The 19,265-nt window shown below is 46.7% G+C and overlaps 1 protein-coding gene across 1 annotated transcript in view; it reads right to left on the bottom strand.

The window, feature by feature from the left end:
- Window positions 1-14,062: 14,062 nt before the first annotated feature.
- The window catches only part of ubr7 (ubiquitin protein ligase E3 component n-recognin 7), a 31,116-nt gene continuing 25,913 nt past the window's right edge, over window positions 14,063-19,265 (bottom strand). The window contains exon 11 of the mRNA XM_056428867.1: window positions 14,063-14,294. Coding sequence (XP_056284842.1) covers window positions 14,205-14,294 — 90 coding nt within the window. The 3' untranslated portion in view covers window positions 14,063-14,204. The remainder of the gene's footprint in view (window positions 14,295-19,265) is intronic.

The raw sequence follows: 19,265 nt of genomic DNA, 5'->3' as shown, positions 1-19,265 counted from the left end.
TATAAGGCCGGACCATCAGGAGTGACTATACTGGGGTACATGTTAGTCAAATCCCCCTCTCAAAGATCCAGGAGGATCGGAGTACAGTGAAGGTCACCAGGCATACAGGAGGATTGGGGGACAGTGAAGGTCACCAGGCATACGTCACATACAAGGCCGGACCACCAGGAGTCACTTCACCTGGGGTACATGTTAGTCAAATCCCCCTCTCAAAGATCCAGGAGGATCGGAGTACAGTGAAGGTCACCAGGCATACAGGAGGATTGGGGGACAGTGAAGGTCACCAGGCATACGTCACATATAAGGCCGGACCATCAGGAGTGACTATACTGGGGTACATGTTAGTCAAATCCCCCTCTCAAAGATCCAGGAGGATCGGAGTACAGTGAAGGTCACCAGGTATACAGGAGGATTGGGGGACAGTGAAGGTCACCAGGCATACGTCACATATAAGGCCGGACCATCAGGAGTGACTATACTGGGGTACATGTTAGTCAAATCCCCCTCTCAAAGATCCAGGAGGATCGGAGTACAGTGAAGGTCACCAGGCATACAGGAGGATTGGGGGACAGTGAAGGTCACCAGGCATACGTCACATACAAGGCCGGACCACCAGGAGTCACTTCACCTGGGGTACATGTTAGTCAAATCCCCCTCTCAAAGATCCAGGAGGATTGGAGTACAGCGACGGTCACCGGGGGGACAAAAGGCAAAATGCAATTGGGGACTGTGGGGTCACCAGGCTTACTCCATGAAGGCCACCCTCAGAGTGCACTTCACTGGGGTACATGCCCTGAGTCAATGTATCCCCTCTGCAATTTTTTTCGGTCCGGTCTTTATAGCCCTCGCCTGTGGGCCTTGCCTCAGAATGTATGTGCCTTCCTTACATGTATACCACCAGGGGCCTGAAATCCAAATTTTTTTGACAGAGCAAGGTCAGGGAGTAAGCTCCAGAGGCCCGACAGAAGAATGGAATGTTGCCTTTTGTCCCCCCGGTGACAGTCAATGTCCCCCAATCCTCCCTGGATCTTTGACTCACATTTACCCAAGTAAAGTCACTATTGGTTCGGCCTTGGAGGGAATGTATGCCTGGTGACAGTCACTGTCCCCCAATCCTCCATGGTTCTTTGAGAGGGGGATTTGACTAACATTTACCCAAGTATAGAGTCCTTTGTATGGGTGGAAGATGGTCACTTTAGCATGCAACTACCCAGGTTTTGGGCACCTTTTCTCGGTACAAAACAGGAGAAATCCCCTTAAAATAATCAGTGTCACTTGATGCCCTGAACTACTGACTCCAACTGATCTCTGTGTGGGAGGACCATGGTCACTTTAGCATGCAAGTACCCAGGATTTGGGTACCTTTTCTGGGTACAAAACAGGAGAAATCCCCTTAAAATAACCAGTGTCACTTGATGCCCTGAACTAATAAGTCCAACTGATCTCTGTGTGGGAGGACCATGGTCACTTTAGCATGCATGTACCCAGGATTTGGGCACCTTTTCTGGGTACAAAACAGGAGAAATCCCCTTAAAATAACCAGTGTCACTTGATGCCCTGAACTACTAACACAAACTGATACTTGTATGGGAGCACCATGGTCACTTTAGCATGCATGTACCCAGGTTTTGGGCACCTTTTATGGGTACAAAAGAGGTGAAATCCCCTTATAATTTGGAAATGCAAGGGAAGTTGTGTATAAACTGGGACATTTGTAAACCGTGTGTATGGGCCGGCCGAGTATGGCAAATGTCCCTAACCACTCTTTTAATTAAAAAATAATTGCTTTAAATCAACTTAGAGTCATGGATTCTTTTTCTAAATTAAGAGGCCCATCTGAATATGAATACCCTACATTTTTGGACCATTTGCTCCAGGTTAAATGCCCCCAAAACGGGATCAATGAAAATGAAACGCCAGACAGCCATGGATGCCCTGGTCCTTTATGGGAGCACCATGGTCACATTACTATACAAGTACCCAGGACTTGAAGCACCTTTCCTGGGTACAAAACAGGTAAAATGTCACTGGGCGGCTTTAGCTCAGTGGGGTAAGAGGGCCGTCCTGCAACCGCAGGGTTGTGGGTTCGATCCCCGCTCTCCCCATTAGTTGCAAGTCGACGTGTCCTTGAGCAAGGCACTGAACCCCCAGTTGCTTCCCGGGCGCTTCACCGCAGCCCACTGCTCCTTAATAACTAAGGATGGGTTAAATGCAGAGAACTAATTTCCCCTTGGGGATAAATAAAAGTGTATATTCTTCTTATATTCTTAAAAGTACCAGGAGCACCATGGTCACTTTAGCATGCAAGTACCCAGGTTTTGGGCACCTTTTCTGGGTACAAAACAGGAGAAATCCCCTTAAAATAACCAGTGTCATTTCACATACTCGGCCGGCCCATACAAGTGTATGTCAAATGATCCATTTTAGGGTCATTTCACATACTCGGCCGGCCCATGAAAGTGTATGTCAAATGACCCATTTTAGAGTCATTTCACATACTCGGCCGGCCCATACAAGTGTATGTCAAATGACCCATTTTAGGGTCATTTCAACTACACATGTATGGGCCGGCCAAGTATGCCTATTGACCCCGTCATGATAGTAGCATGTGGCTAATTAGCGATTCTTCAACAAGCTTCCAAAATGCTTGAAATTAGAACCCCAGATGGTCATGGATGCCCTGAACAACATACTATAAGCACAAGTCTGTAGACACTTCAGAAAGCTAACTTCCGTTAGCAGCATGCTAGCTAGCTAAAACCAACTAATCCTTAAAGAGTGTCTCCTGTTGTATACTATATCAAGTTTTTTCAAAAATGACCAAAAAATAAATAAATAAATAATAAATTCCCATTGGCCCATTGAAATCAACAGTCTAATGGTCACTAACAGTCTCAGCAATTCAATAAATGAATCAAGAGCGCCATCTAGTGATTTTTCAATATGTTACGCCATTTGACCCAAAGTAACCCATTCCTCCCCGTCGAAAGTATGTTGTCTGCAGATACAATGTAATTGTGGTTACTTTCCTGTATGGCGGAATACATTGCATGGGTTTTTCGGGTCAATGGGGTGCAGTTCCCTTACCATAAGTCCCAACGTTCAGCCGATTAGAGAATCCAACCCCAATCCGCTACCCAGGGTCTATAGGTCTACCGGCTGGGGCATATTAAGTGACATGCGTCAGACAGTGCATTTCTCCGGGTCTCCTTCCATACGCTGAGGCTGTCAGTGTGACAACACTTTGGGCCTTAGCATGGAGACCAAAAACCCATACCCAAAAAACCAAAACCCTAACCCTAACCCCTGGTGGTATAGAATGGGAAAAGTTAAAAACTTTAACTTTTTTCAACAGGCACACAGGGGGAGACATGTCACTGAAAGGACAATGCCTCCATCTGGTGGCCACCTCCAGTCAGCACTCTGTCATTTTTCCACACAGCCGTTTTTAGGACAGGACACTTTGCTGCTTTCAATCCGCCCAAAGTGGTCGAAATTCGGACGCCAGACTTCGGCAAATAGAGCCGAATTATAGAGCCAGGGATGGCCTTTAATTCGGCTGGAGGAAGTACTCGAAAGCGCGGCGTTAAACCGCTTTTTTTCTCGGAAGTTGTCCGAGAACCAGGGTTTTCGCGGACTTCAATCCGCCCAAAGTGGTCGAAATTCGGACGCCAGACTTTGGCAAATAGAGCCGAATTATAGAGCCAGGGATGGCCTTTAATTCCGTGACCGCCGTGGCCGAAGAAAGTGTCCGGCGGTCGGACTCGAAACCGCCAAAGTGCCCCTCCGCCGCGGAGGTATTTTTCGAGATTTTCAATCCGCCAAAAGTGATTGAAATCCGGACACCACACACACGCCCCATATGCCGAATTAAAGGTCTCGGTCTGGAGCTCAATTCGGCGGGGTCCGTGGATCCGCTCTCCCCAGGGAAAGCACTCGAAAGTCGGATTCAAACTTTCGCTTCAAACGCCTCCAAAACGCCCCAAAATGGGTCAATCGGGTCGGCTCCACCGCCCTCGGCACCCCGTGATAGTGCACTTTAATTCGGCCGCTTTTGTTTGGCAACCCCTCCGGTTCTCATTTTTTTGAAAACTGGGTTTCCGATAATGTGCCGAAGGTGTTCTGGTGACCCCTTATCAAATGTGCGCACTGGAGTCCTCTACACATTCGCACATATGGAGACTTTCTTCTTTTTTCCCTTGATCCAGCCGAAACCCTAACCCTAATCCTTTTTTCCAAGGTTTCTGACTGTCGTTTTTTCACTCTGGTTCTTCCAGGGTCTGGGGCGCTCAGTGGTACCCAGAAAGGGGTGGGGGGGGACAAATTTGGACATTATGGGTCTTTTTTCTCAAATCACCACAAAGTCCAGGAGGGTCTTGGGGGGTCCTGGAAAACCCCGAGTAGCATGTCAGAACATGGGGGAAACGGGATTTTTTTGGAACTCGGCTGGGGGGGTCGCCTGGACCCCCTGAGCATGAATATGGGGGTCTTAACCCGTTTGGACCTTGCTACCGGAAGTTAGCTTTCCCGAGGGCCTACAGACTTGTGCTTCGGGGATCCTGTCCGGGGCCTCCGGGGCAACTCGGCGTATGAGTTTCGGGCAGTTTGGAGCTTTTTTTGGGGGTGAAATGGGGGTCCAAGTGTGTCTTTACCGTTTTTTTGAGCCCATCTGATGCAGAGGTTCTAGGGGCTACAGCATCGTGTCATACATGCTTGAGACCGGACGGACACTGGCTATCACCCCATGAAGAGAGCAAAACTCTGGGACCTTGGTGGCGCTAGAGAGCCGCGTTCAAACGCCTATTCCGGGGTGATCCCTGGGGGGTACCAAGATCAAAGAGCCATATTCAGGACCCGGTCGACCTGGGCTATCACCCCAAAAAGAGACCCAGACTCTGGGACCTTTATTTAGAATTTACCCCTTGGTACATCTTATTAAGGGGGTACCTGGAAAAGAACCACATATTCGGGATGGGGCGCCTCTGGGCCAGCACCCCAAAAAGAGACCCAGACTCTGGGACCTTTATTCAGAATTTGCCCTTTATCTCGAATGTACCCCTCTTAAAAAATATTTGACCCATGGGTCATGAGCATCTAGTCCCCTAGAACATGCACAGCAAATTTCAGCCCGATCGGACCTTCCCAGCCGGAGTTACAGCACAAGTACCGTCTTCCACACCTTGGAGGCAATAGAGAGCCGCATTCAAACGCCCCTGGGGGGTACCTGGAAGAGAACCACATATTTGGGACCGGGGGGACCTGGGCTTTCACCCCAAAAAGAGACCGAATCTCTGGGACCTTTATTTTGAAATTACCCCTTTTAAAAAAATCAGTGACCCATGGGTCATGAGCGTCTAGCCACCCGGACCATGCATACCAAATTTGGGATCAATCGGACGTTTCCTCGAGGAGTTATAGCCTTATAAAGGTCCGTCACATGATGGCGATAGAGAGCCACATTCAAACGCCTTTTGCGGGGTGATCCCGAGGGGGGTACCGGGAAAACAACCACATATTCGGGACCGGGTGGTCAAGGGCTTTCACCCCAAAAAGAGAACCAGAATCTGGGACCTTTATTTCGAATTCGCCTGTTTCGGGGTCATCCCTGGGGGGTACCGGGACCAGAACCACATATTCGGGACCGGGGGGACCAGGGCTATCACCCCAAAAAGAGAGCTATGCTCTGGCATGTTTAGATCAAAAGTCACCCAAATGTCAGCCGAATGAGTGCTGTCTGGAAACACAATGTCATTGAGGTGACATTGTGCCATGTCCTCATTCAACTCGTTCCATTTGGGTGACAAAAAGCCTGTCTAGCCCTTCCCCTAAAAATAATTTTAGCTCCATGAACTTGTTGATTCTTGTTATATTGATTGTTATGCTCTTCAATACATTATTTGAAAAATAATTTTAGCTCCATGAACTTGTTGGTTATTGTTATATTGATACTTGTTATATTGATTGTTGCTCTGTTCAATACATTGATTTACAAATACTGTACAATTTTAATTAAAGTTGAGTTACACTTTTATATTTGTTTTTGACTTCTAACAGAAATACACATGAATGTAAATCAACATATTTGTGCACTATCAGGGTAATTTGTGTTCCTCAATGTGTTTTTTCTTTTTCTTTGGTCTGTCTGAAAAGCTGAAATATGATACTGGGTATTTTTATATTTTCATTATATTTTAAACACATGGCAACATTTTAGTATTTAAAAACTGCAGCTCTGTAAAATTATATTAATATTATTAATTTACAGAAAAAACAAGTATCACTTTCAGCTTTTAAGAAGCATGATGAAAGAAATGCAAAAATAATCTGTGGAGCAGAGGTGGGGTGGGATTTTAGGTCTCCATGGCAACAAGACAACCCATCATGCAGCACATAGGCCAGGTCTGGGCCAGCAGCACAATCGTAATCTGATATCAGTATTTGCGCCAGAGCTGGGCCAAAGCTGGAGTTAATTCTAAAAAGTTAGAATGTAGTATGTGGGCAAAACTGGGCCACAGCATTTTACTATGTTTAAACGCATCGGTCCAGGTCAGGCCCACTTATGTTTCATCTGACAGTCTTGCTGTATATTGGCCAGTTTCGGGCCGAGGACCCGGGCGTATACTGGGCCAGAAGAAACTCAATCATGTGGACCAACAATGGGCCGGATGAATTTTGCTATCTGGGCGGTGTGAATATGAGGACTGTTTGGAAAAATAGAACCCCCACCCTTCCGACCACGCTCAGTCTCGGAACCTGAACAGTCATTTCTCCCAATTGATCTCCTCCACCTTAACATTGACAAAAACACGATAGAAAATATTCCACATCAAGAAAAGTATAAGCGCAGTCAGATGAAAAGAAAAGCATTAGCATCGTTGGAAAAAACATCCATAATCCAGAGCTACCAACTCTCACGGTTTCGCCGTGTGATACACGCTTTTGCATGTTTTCACGCTCTCACGCCACAACCAATATCTCACGGCAAAAGAAATTCTGATTTTGGGCCGAGGCACGTTGGTTTCTTTTCAAACTCCCCGACGATAGATGGCGCTAAGGAGCGCATCTATAAACCTATTCGCTGCATAGACATCCTATTTACCCCAAAGAGTCCCGAAGTTAGCAACAGAAGAAGATTTTCAAACAGACACTACGGTGTGTTCATGCAGGGCTCTCAAGTGTCACGCATTGAGCGGGACAGTCACGCATTTCGGTCTTACGTCACTCACTCCCGCCACACATCGTATTTCTCACGCTGAAAAAACTCTCGGCTATTTAATGTTTTAATGTGCCGCAGCATCAACATGAGCTGGCCGCGCTGCCCTCACCGTGGAGGAATCAAGCGCTCCCCTGGAGTTCTGCTGTGAGGAGCCACTTATCAGCCAATCAGAAAAAAATGTATCTGTTGTATCTGGGTAAGATTTAATCCAGCAACCAATGAAAATAAAGCATCCTGGATAGATATGTCACTCTTGCCTGTCTTCAAAATGTAAGAGCCCTGTTAATGACATGTGGTTCAATTAAGTACTCACTCTCTTAAACTTTAAATCTTGAAATAATTTGTTGTGTTTGTGCGTGTGATTTTGTGTGGTGATGTAAACTCAGCTGTCATAACAAGCAGCAGGAGAGCATCGTGTTAACCTCTTGGTATCCTGCATGCTCAACACATCAGAGCATTGTTTGTTAAGGCGGCCCACATAGCATTTATCACTTTATTTGCAGGCCAAGGAAAAGGACCATCTCAAAAAATTTAAAAACAGCACTTTGAACAAGTAAGATGTATTATAAAGAATTTAACATAAAGACAGGACATTTGTGCAATAGAATTAGGCATGTTTTTGTAAATGAGTAGTTATTCAAAAACATTTAAATTCTTTAAGGTAGCTATGATGTCTCGTGCAGAGCGTGTGAACTCTGAGTTAACACCTAGCTAAACCGACGTTCAAGGAAGACAGAGTCGTAGTACTTTTCTTTCCATTGACTTTACTTTTTCCTCCTTTAACGTGCATTGTGGTAAAAACTGAAAACAAAGACAATACAACCACTTAGGCTACATTCACAAACAGAGTGATAACATAAATTGCCATTGTCAAAGCACTCACGACATTGCCTCTTTGGTGCTTCTCGGTAAAGCATGCTGTCCTTTGCTGCTGCTCAACCCGAAATGCTAAACCCGGCCACTATTTAACTAGTAGAACCGGAGCCGGAAGTGGTCAACCCGGAAGTGGCCAAACCGGAAGTAGTTTAACCGGAAACAAACAATTATATTTATATTAATTATCTTTGGAGATTAATACAAGATCTAAACAAAATAGAAAAAGCCTTAAGGCAACACACTCCCCGCCTGACCTATATGAGGTCACTACAAAGTTGCAGTGTGGAGAAACATTCGACTCTTGATCAGTCCTTGGGTAGAAGTAGAACAGTCTCTGTGATTGGTCTAAGAAAGGTTTTTACCTGCCTTGATCAGTTGTCTTCACTTCAACCTTTCTTACATGTCCATTCTTTCCGGCGAACGTGGCAATAATCCTTGCCATAGGCCAGCAATTGCGGGCATTCTGTTTGTCCCTGAGCAGAACTAGATCTCCCAATTGCAGGTTTCTCCGTGGCAATGTCCACTTCGGTCTGTGTTGCAAGGTTGGTAAGTATTCCCGGCTCCAACGTGTCCAAACTGGTTGGCAAGAGCTTGGACTTGTCTCCACTGCTTTGTGTACAGGTCCATGTCTGTGAAGTCTCCGGGTGGAGGTGGAACGCCTATCTTTTGTGTAAGGAGCATTGATGGTGAGAGGATGAAGGGTTCCTCAGGATCTGTAGACACGGGAACAAGTGGTCGTGCGTTAATGATGGCTGTGACCTCTGCCATTAGTGTGCAAAGCACTTCGTGTGTCAGCCGAAGGTTTTGCTGGAGAAACATTGAATTGAGGATTCTTCTGGCAATGCCAATCATGCGTTCCCAAGAACCTCCCATATGAGAAGCATGTGGTGGGTTGAATACCCAGCTGCACCCTTGCTCGCTGACGTACCTCTGCACCTCTTTGTCCATCTTAAGCTCTTTGCATGCGCCAATAAAATTGGTACCGCAATCGGATCGGAGCTGTTTTGCAGGTCCTCTTAATGCAAAGAACCTCCGAAGAGCGTTTATGCAACTGGATGTGTCCAACGACTCGATTATCTCAACATGTACAGCCCTTGAACTCATACAGCTAAACATGATGGACCATCGCTTACTCTCTGCCTGTCCTCCTCTCGTGCGTCTGGTTATGACAGACCAAGGTCCAAAAACATCTAGGCCCACAGCAGTTTGTTCTAACATCAGCCGTGTCAGCAGGATCATCCTCCTCCCCGCCGTGCTCTTGTGATAGTGGAGAGGCTTTGAGATACGGGAAAGTTTGAGGGGATGGACCAGGATGCATGGCTGCATCATGATAGGAACTTCCGCATTCCGAACACTTTATGGAGGACTTGCAGTCCTTGGCAAGGTGCAAGACAGAGGAACAGCACTTAAAACATAGTCCCTTCTCCATAAGGAAAGCTTTCCTGTCATTGAGGAGTTTATTCCTGAATGTTCTGCATTTGTTCAGTGGATGAGGCATGTTGTGTAATGGACAGTTATTGTTAAGGTCGTCATGTGTCGAAGAAAGGTCCGTTTTGTTAACTGAGATGGGTTTGTTAGTGTTGAAATTCTTTGTTATCAATTTATCTGGCCTTGATGGCTGTATGAAGCTACTTTGATACATGAAGCTAGGGTCGTTGCGCTTCTTCGCCTCCTGGCACACAAAGTTGCAAAATAATCAAATGGAGGGAACCGCCCATGGTTTTCTTCTTTGTACCGTGACCCACTCGACATCCACTTCTCCTGAAGTCCAAATGGAAGCTTGTCCACGATTGGTCCAACTCCACGTGATGTGTCCAGATACGACAGGCCAGTGAGGTAACCATCTTCCTTCGCGCCTTGGATTTCCATGAGCAGATCTCCAAGTTCACGTAGTTTGGAGTGATCCCTCGCTGTAATCCTGGGGACTGCGTCCAACCGCTGAAACAGAGACCTCTCAATTATTTCAGGAGCGGCATAGCACTCCCGCAGTCTCTCCCATGCCTTGCGTAAAGCCAGATGGGGGTTGCTTACGTACACAGAGCGTATGCGCTTCACCCGTTCCCCAGATTCACTCCCCAGCCATTTAGTCATGAGGTCTAATTCTTGTGTTGCTGTGAGGTGAACTTCAGCAATGGCATTGTCTAATGAAGAGCACCATGCGCGATAATTTTCCGGCTTATCGTCAAAGTGGTACAGTCCTGAATGGACAAGGTCTCGTCGTGCTAAATACTGTGCCAAAGGTTCTGCCAGAGGTGGCGCGCTTGTGGCAAGACTCTGTTGTGGAACATATGACTGTGCATCGACGTTCGCACCGAGTTCGCTTCTTTTGACTTCAGGCCTATAGTTGGTTTGTGATGCAGTGTCTCTTGTAATTGGATCCCATGTTACATAGCTGGTACGTGACTCTGCATGGACTGAGGAAGCAGGTGAGCGCGGAGCTGAAGGACAAAGATTCTGAAGATGGTTTTGTGATTGAACATATTCACTCGTACGTTCAACTTTCACACTCTCTGCTTCAGATCGGCCATCTTCAGCTTGGATTCTTTCAGCATCTTCCAGCACTTTAGCTTCCATCATGGTAGCATCAGCTTCTCGTTGAAGTGCCAGAACCTCTAACTCTGTGTCTATTCTTACGGCCTCCAACTGCATTTGAGCTTCTCTTGTCATTCTTTCTGCTTCCCTACCAGCTTTTTCCATCTTCAGCTTAGCCTCTTGAGTAGCATATGATGCTCTAACCTTAGCAGCTTCTGCTTTAGCCCGAACATGAGCCACACTTGCTGAGGATGCCGCAGTCATGCTGCTCCGAGCTCTGGAGAGTGACGATTTGTCGCTGGCAGCCATCTTGTTCACTTCGAAACATCCAATGCTTGTCTTTTTACTATGATGTCTCGTGCAGAGCGTGTGAACTCTGAGTTAACACCTAGCTAAACCGACGTTCAAGGAAGACAGAGTCGTAGTACTTTTCTTTCCATTGACTTTACTTTTTCCTCCTTTAACGTGCATTGTGGTAAAAACTGAAAACAAAGACAATACAACCACTTAGGCTACATTCACAAACAGAGTGATAACATAAATTGCCAATGTCAAAGCACTCACGACATTGCCTCTTTGGTGCTTCTCGGTAAAGCATGCTGTCCTTTGCTGCTGCTCAACCCGAAATGCTAAACCCGGCCACTATTTAACTAGTAGAACCGGAACCGGAAGTGGTCAACCCGGAAGTGGCCAAACCGGAAGTAGTTTAACCGGAAACAAACAAATTATATTTATATTAATTATCTTTGGAGATTAATACAAGATCTAAACAAAATAGAAAAAGCCTTAAGGCAACACAGTAGCAAAGATGCCTCGTAAAAGACCTTTGCCAGGCCAGAATGCAGGGTACAACATGGGGACAACGCCACATTAATTCAAATTTCCTGATATTTGAGCCACCAACGTGTGTGGCTGCGTGCGCTGCAACATTTTGGTGACCCCCGACAAAATCTCACTCCAAGGTTTTTTGAAAAGTTGGCAGCTCTGCATAATCATAAAACCAGCAGACAAAGGGAGGTTCAACAGTCATTCTTGGGGGGGAAACGATATCCAGAAAGCCCTTAGACATCTTAATGACACCAAGTATTATATACCATTAGAAACACTCATACAATGGTGCACGAAGGAATAATATCCCAAAACATCAAACTAATCCTGCCACACCGACAGCATGAAGACAATTTTATCTCTTCCCCAAAATCCCCAAACCCTCCCTAAACCCTACATTTAGCAATTTTGTTGTGGTAAATTGTGTTTATTCTCAAAAGCAGAGTACACAGTTATACATTGCACTTGTCATTTTTCAACAGGGTTAGCCCTCTACATTTTTTTTTACGTTTAGTGTACATATTAGATTAATTTTGTAACTTTATTTTGCATTTGGTTTAGGGTAGGGTTAACCCTTTTTCTTCGAGTGTGCGTCACAGGCTCGAACCGCCCTGCAGCTCGGTGCTGTAGCCTGGAGTGAGGCTGCCAAGGTGGCAGGTGCCCAGCAGGACGGAGGCCGCCTCACACCAGCCTCCCTGCGTGTAGCAGTTGTGTACTCTTGTATTATTCAGTCACGTTTTAAAATCACTTGTATGTATTGTTAGATGTATGTACATGTTTTGGAAGAAACATTGAATTTTACATCATTTTTTTAGTTTGGTTCCCACTGCAACTGCAAATATTATTTGTGTATTTAAGGGTAATAGCTTGGGATGCGCGGTCACACCCGTCTACGTCCCAGGCATGTATGACCTGTTTGGCAAAAGCCCGGATAGAACTCCCTCCCGAAACAGGTCTTGAGACGTATACAACACGCTGGACTTCAGCATACCGTGAAAATAAAATAAAAAGTCAAGAGAAAAAAAACGACAGAACATTTCCTTCAACCCCGTGTCCCGGGCCTGGACCGGGCCTGCAGCTCGGTGCTGTGGCCTGGATTGAGGCGGCCATGGGAGCAGGCCAGCCTCCCTGCAGCTCTATGCATTGTGTATTATTTATTACGTCACACGTGAACTTGTTTTGGTTAAACCCAGCTGTTAATGCAGCTCCAGCAGATTCGTGACACGGATAGTTTATAACAGGCATTAGTTCTCATGAACCACCTCGTGGGGACGGATCAATATTCCAGATCGTATCAATAGGTTTGTGTACATTTGGTGGCACACGGTCACAGAGGCAGGCGTCAGTGCACGGACCCCCTAAAGAGACTAGCTGCAGGGGCAGAATCAGGTGCTGCAGAACACCACCCAGAACACCACCACGCTCCCTAGAACACCACCATGCTCCCAGAACACCCCAACGCGCACAGAACACCACCATGCTAACACAGAACACCACCACACTCCCTAGAACACCCCCACGCTCCCCAGAACACCCCCCATGCTAACCCAGAACACTACCATGCTAACACAGAACACCACCACACTCCCTAGAACACCCCCACGCTCCCCAGAACACCCCCCATGCTAACCCAGAACACTACCATGCTAACACAGAACACCACCATGCTAACACAGAACACCCCCACGCTCCCAGAACACCACCACGCTCCCCAGAACACCCCCACGCTAAAGGCCACACGCTAGAACACCTCCTGAGAGGAAGGCATCGATCACTTCCCAACATGGAGCCCAGGCAGAGATGCACAGGCACGTGTCACGTTTCTGAGGGCAGAGACTCTTCACTGAAAGAAGTCACACGAGGAGCTCAGGCTGGAAGACGTTGTAACACGAGGGAGCAGAGAGGATCTGCGGAGCGGCGCAGACAGACTGAATACACAGGGGACGAGACACAGGTGGGAAACATGAGGGCGGGGCTTGCGATCACACAGGAGGCAGAGGAGTGGCTGAGGGCTGAAGGGAGTGACCAATCAGGAGACACAGGGAAGACACACACACACTGTGTTACAGCATCACGTGTCCCGTGTCGACTGTGATAGATGTAAAGTTAATATTTCCCTGAACAAGGACAGAAACTGCTTTGTTGAAATAAAAAGTTTGGGTTCCAGGTTAGGTTCCTGTTCGGGAAAAATAAGAACCAAACGAACTGAAATGTTCGACAATCAATTCACATAATTAGTTACTGTTTCTGAAATAAATATTGTTATCAATAAATGTACCAATATGCCTGATGTCTCATATAAAAATATGTACAATATGTAAATGTAATTTCTTTTTTCAGATTTATTTTACTAAAGATCAAATAAACGCTTTCATGTAAAATCAGAATTGTCTGAATATTACTTGATGTTTCAGGCTTCACAAGTTAAGAAAGGAGAATGAAATTATATATATTATAAATATATATTATGTATACTCAGCACAGATACAAATGTGAAGACTGCAAAATATTTCCAGGAATAAAACAAGTTGAGAAATAAAAATTATTAATAAGTGTGTGTGTGTGTGTGTGTGTGTTTGCGCATGTGCACACTTAAATATGACGACTCGGTCATAGTTCAGCTGAGTTTTATTAAAAAGGAAACAGAGACATCCATGTTGGTGACCACTGGGTCATACACGTTAAAAACAGGAAGTCGGACAGCTTCAAAGTAAACTAAGAACACAAAAGGTCAAAGGTCATTTCAAGGTCTTCAGGTAGGGAAGAAGCATCCAGCATCATCCCGTCGTCTCTTTCGACTCTGCTGCTCAAAGAACTGACGGATGTCATCAGGAGTCACAACCTATCAGAGAGGAGTCACATGACATCATCAGGAGTCACAACCTATCAGAGAGGAGTCACATGACATCATCAGGAGTCACAACCTATCAGAGAGGAGTCACATGACATCATGACAGACAAAACCAAAGTAATTTTACTGTGAGCGCCTCAGAGATCAATGATCTGGTACTGTGGTTTCTGTAGAGGCATTGCTCTAGCATCCACCACCATGTAAAGAACCTCTGTTCTCTTTGATCGGGTCCTTTAATCCACGTGAAGAACATCTCAAGGACTGCATTCTTTCATCTACGTTTAAACAATCAGGCACGTCTCAAAAAGATGCAGAACAATTGGTTCACACGTTCGTTACTTCGAGACTGGATGACTGCAACTCCTCATTATCAGGCTGCTCTATAAGTCTCTTAAGTCAACTCCTTATTATCAGGCTGCTCTATAAGTCTCTTAGGTCAACTCCTTATTATCAGGCTGCTCTATAAGTCTCTTAGGTCAACTCCTTATTCTCAGGCTGCTCTATAAGTCTCTATAGTCAACTCCTTATTATCAGGCTGCTCTATAAGTCTCTTAGGTCAACTCCTTATTATCAGGCTGCTCTATAAGTCTCTAAGGTCAACTCCTTATTATCAGGCTGCTCTATAAGTCTCTTAGGTCAACTCCTTATTATCAGGCTGCTCTATAAGTCTCTAAGGTCAACTCCTTATTATCAGGCTGCTCTATAAGTCTCTAAGGTCAACTCCTTATTATCAGGCTGCTCTATAAGTCTCTTAAGTCAACTCCTTATTATCAGGCTGCTCTATAAGTCTCTTAAGTCAACTCCTTATTATCAGGCTGCTCTATAAGTCTCTAAGGTCAACTCCTTATTATCAGGCTGCTCTATAAGTCTCTTAGGTCAACTCCTTATTATCAGGCTGCTCTATAAGTCTCTAAGGTCAACTCCTTATTATCAGGCTGCTCTATAAGTCTCTAAGGTCAACTCCTTATTATCAGGCTGCTCTATAAGTCTCTTAAGTCAACTCCTTATTATCAGGCTGCTCTATAAGTCTCTTAAGTCAACTCCTTATTATCAGGCTGCTCTATAAGTCTCTTAAGTCAACTCCTTATTATCAGGCTGCTCTATAAGTCTCTTAGGTCCCTCCAGTTGATCCAGAATGCTGCAGCTCGTGTTCTCACTAAAACTAAGAAAAGAGATCACATCACTCCTGCACTAGCTGCTCTGCACTGGCTACCCATAAAATCAAGAATAACTTTTAAAATTCTTCTCTTAACATACAAAGCCTTGATTGGTGATGCACCATCATATCTTAAGGAGCTTGTAGTACCATATTGCCCCACTAGAGAGCTGCCTCACTAAATGCGGGACTACTTGTAGTTCCTAGAGTCTTAAAAAGTAGGAGGAGCCAAAGCCTTTAGTTATCAAGCTCCTCCTCTTTTATGGAACCAGCTCCACCTTCAGTCCTGGAGGCAGACTCCGCCCCCTCATGGAGACTGAAGACTTTCCTCTTTGACAGAGCTGATAGTTACACCTGAATCAGGTTCACCTGGTCCAGCCCTGGAGACGCTGCTATAGGCTGAGAGGCTGAGGGGGACGTTTAGGATGCACTGAGCACCTCTCTCCTCTCTCCTCTCTCCTTATGGACGTTTAGGATACACTGAGCTCCTCTCTCCTCTCCTCTCTCCTTATGGACGTTTAGGAGACACTGAGCTCCTCTCTCCTCTCCTCTCTCCTTATGGACGCTTAGGAGACACTGAGCTCCTCTCTCCTCTCCTCTCTCCTTAAGGACGCTTAGGATACACTGAGCTCCTCTCTCCTCTCCTCACTCCTTATGGACGCTTAGGATACACTGAGCTCCTCTCCTCTCCTCTCTCCTTATGGACGCTTAGGATACACTGAGCTCCTCTCTCCTCTCCTCTCTCCTTAAGGACGCTTAGGATACACTGAGCTCCTCTCTCCTCTCCTCTCTCCTTATGGACGTTTAGGATGCACTGAGCACCTCTCTCCTCTCTCCTTATGGACGCTTAGGAGACACTGAGCTCCTCTCTCCTCTCCTCTCTCCTTATGGACGCTTAGGAGACACTGAGCTCCTCTCTCCTTAAGGACGCTTAGGAGACACTGAGCTCCTCTCTCTCCTCTCTCCTTATGGACGCTTAGGATACACTGAGCTCCTCACTCCTTATGGACGTTTAGGAGACACTGAGCTCCTCTCCTCTCCTCTCTCCTTATGGACGTTTAGGATACACTGAGCTCCTCCTCTCCTCTCTCCTTATGGACGTTTAGGAGACACTGAGCTCCTCTCCTCTCTCCTTATGGACGCTTAGGATACACTGAGCTCCTCTCTCCTTATGGACGCTTAGGATACACTGAGCTCCTCTCTCCCTCCTTATGGACGCTTAGGATACACTGAGCTCCTCTCTCCTCTCCTTAAGGACGTTTAGGATGCACTGAGCTCCTCTCTCCTCTCCTCTCATGGACGCTTAGGATACACTGAGCCCTCTCTCCTCTCCTTATGGACGCTTAGAATACACTGAGCTCCTCTCTCTCCTCTCTCCTTATGGACACTTAGGATACACTGAGCTCCTCTCTCCTTATGGACGCTTAGGATACACTGAGCACCTCTCTCCTCTCTCCTTATGGACGCTTAGGATACACTGAGCTCTCTCTCCTCTCCTTATGGACGTTTAGGATACACTGAGCTCCTCTCCTCTCTCCTTATGGACGCTTAGGATACACTGAGCCCTCTCTCCTCTCTCCTTATGGACGCTTAGGATACACTGAGCCCTCCTCTCCTCTCTCCTTATGGACGCTTAGGATACACTGAGCTCCTCTCTCCTCTCTCCTTATGGATGCTTAGGATACACTGAGCCCTCTCCCTCTCTCCTTATGGACGCTTAGGATACACTGAGCTCCTCTCTCCTCTTATGGACACTTAGGATACACTCAGCTCCTCTCCTCTCTCCTTATGGACGCTTAGGATACACTGAGCTCCTCTCTCCTCTCTCCTTATGGGCGCTTAGGATACACTGAGCTCCTCTCTCCTTATGGACGCTTAGGATACACTGAGCTCCTCTCTCCTCTCCTTATGGACGCTTAGGATACACTGAGCTCCTCTCTCCTTATGGATGCTTAGGATACACTGAGCTCCTCTCTCCTTATGGACGCTTAGGATACACTGAGCACCTCTCTCCTCTCTCCCTTATGGACTTAGGATACACTGAGCCCTCTCTCTCTCCTTATGGACGCTTAGGATACACTGAGCTCCTCTCCTCTCTCCTTATGGACGCTTAGGATACACTGAGCTCCTCTCCTCTCCTTATGGACGCTTAGGAGACACTGAGCTCCTCTCTCCTCTCTCCTTATGGACGTTTAGGAGACACTGAGCTCCTCTCCTCTCCTTATGGACATTTAGGATACACTAAGCCCTCTCTCCTCTCTCCTTATGGACGTTAGGATACACTGAGCTCCTCTCTCCTCTCCTTATGGACGTTTAGGATACACTGAGCTCCTCTCCCCTCTCTCCTTAAGGACGTTTAGGAGACACTGAGCCCTCTCCTCTCTCTCCTTATGGACGTTTAGGATACACTGAGCTCCTCTCTCCTCCTCTCTCCTTATGGACATTTAGGAGACACTGAGCTCCTCTCTCCTCTCTCCTTATGGACGTTTAGGATACACTGAGCCCTCTCTCCCTCTCTCTCCTTATGGACGCTTAGGATACACTGCGCTCCTCTCTCCTTATGGATGCTTAGGATACACTGAGCTCCTCTCTCCTCTCTCCTTATGGACGCTTAGGATACACTGAGCCTCTCCCTCCTCTCTCCTTATGGACGTTTAGGATACACTGAGCTCCTCTCTCCTCTCTCCTTATGGACCTCTAGGATACACTGAGCTCCTCTCTCCTCTCTCCTTATGGACGCTTAGGATACACTGAGCTCCTCTCTCCTCTCTCCTTATGGACGCTTAGGATACACTGAGCCCCTCTCTCCTCTCTCCTTATGGACGCTTAGGATACACTGAGCTCCTCTCTCCTCTCTCCTTATGGACGCTTAGGATACACTGAGCTCCTCTCTCCTCTCCTTATGGACGCTTAGGATACACTGAGCTCCTCTCTCTTCTCCTTATGGACGCTTAGGATAGACTGAGCTCCTCTCTCTCCTTATGGACGCTTAGGATACACTGAGCTCCTCTCTCCTCTCTCCTTATGGACGCTTAGGATACACTGAGCTCCTCCTCTCCTCTCCTTATGGACGCTTAGGATACACTGAGCCCTCCTCTCCTCTCTCCTTATGGACGCTTAGGATACACTGAGCCCTCTCTCCTCTCTCCTTATGGACGCTTAGGATACACTGAGCTCTCCTCTCTCTCCTTATGGACGCTTAGGATACACTGAGCTCCTCTCCTCCTCTCTCCTTATGGACGCTTAGGATACACTGAGCCCTCCTCTCTCCTTATGGACGCTTAGGATACACTGAGCTCCTCTCTCCTCTCTCCTTATGGACGCTTAGGATACACTGAGCCCTCTCTCCCTCTCTCCTTATGGACGCTTAGGATACACTGAGCTCCTCTCTCCTCTCCTTATGGACGCTTAGGATACACTGAGCCCTCTCTCCTCTCCTTATGGACGCTAAGGATACACTGAGCTCCTCTCTTCTCTCTCCTTATGGACGCTTAGGAGACACTGGGCTCCTCTCTCCTCTCCTTATGGACGCTTAGGAGACACTGAGCTCCTCTCCTCTCCTTATGGACGCTTAGGAGACACTGAGCTCCTCTCTCCTCTCCTTATGGACGCTTAGGATACACTGAGCTCCTCTCTCCTCTCTCCTTATGGACGCTTAGGATACACTGAGCTCCTCTCTCCTCTCTCCTTATGGACGCTTAGGATACACTGAGCTCCTCTCTCCTCTCTCCTTATGGACGCTTAGGATACACTGAGCTCCTCTCCTCTCCTTATGGACGCTTAGGATACACTGAGCTCCTCTCTCC

Source organism: Pseudoliparis swirei, chromosome 12 (assembly GCF_029220125.1).
Source record: "Pseudoliparis swirei isolate HS2019 ecotype Mariana Trench chromosome 12, NWPU_hadal_v1, whole genome shotgun sequence".
Taxonomy (NCBI): Eukaryota; Metazoa; Chordata; class Actinopteri; order Perciformes; family Liparidae; genus Pseudoliparis; species Pseudoliparis swirei.
This window is presented reverse-complemented; position numbering and strand designations above follow the sequence as displayed.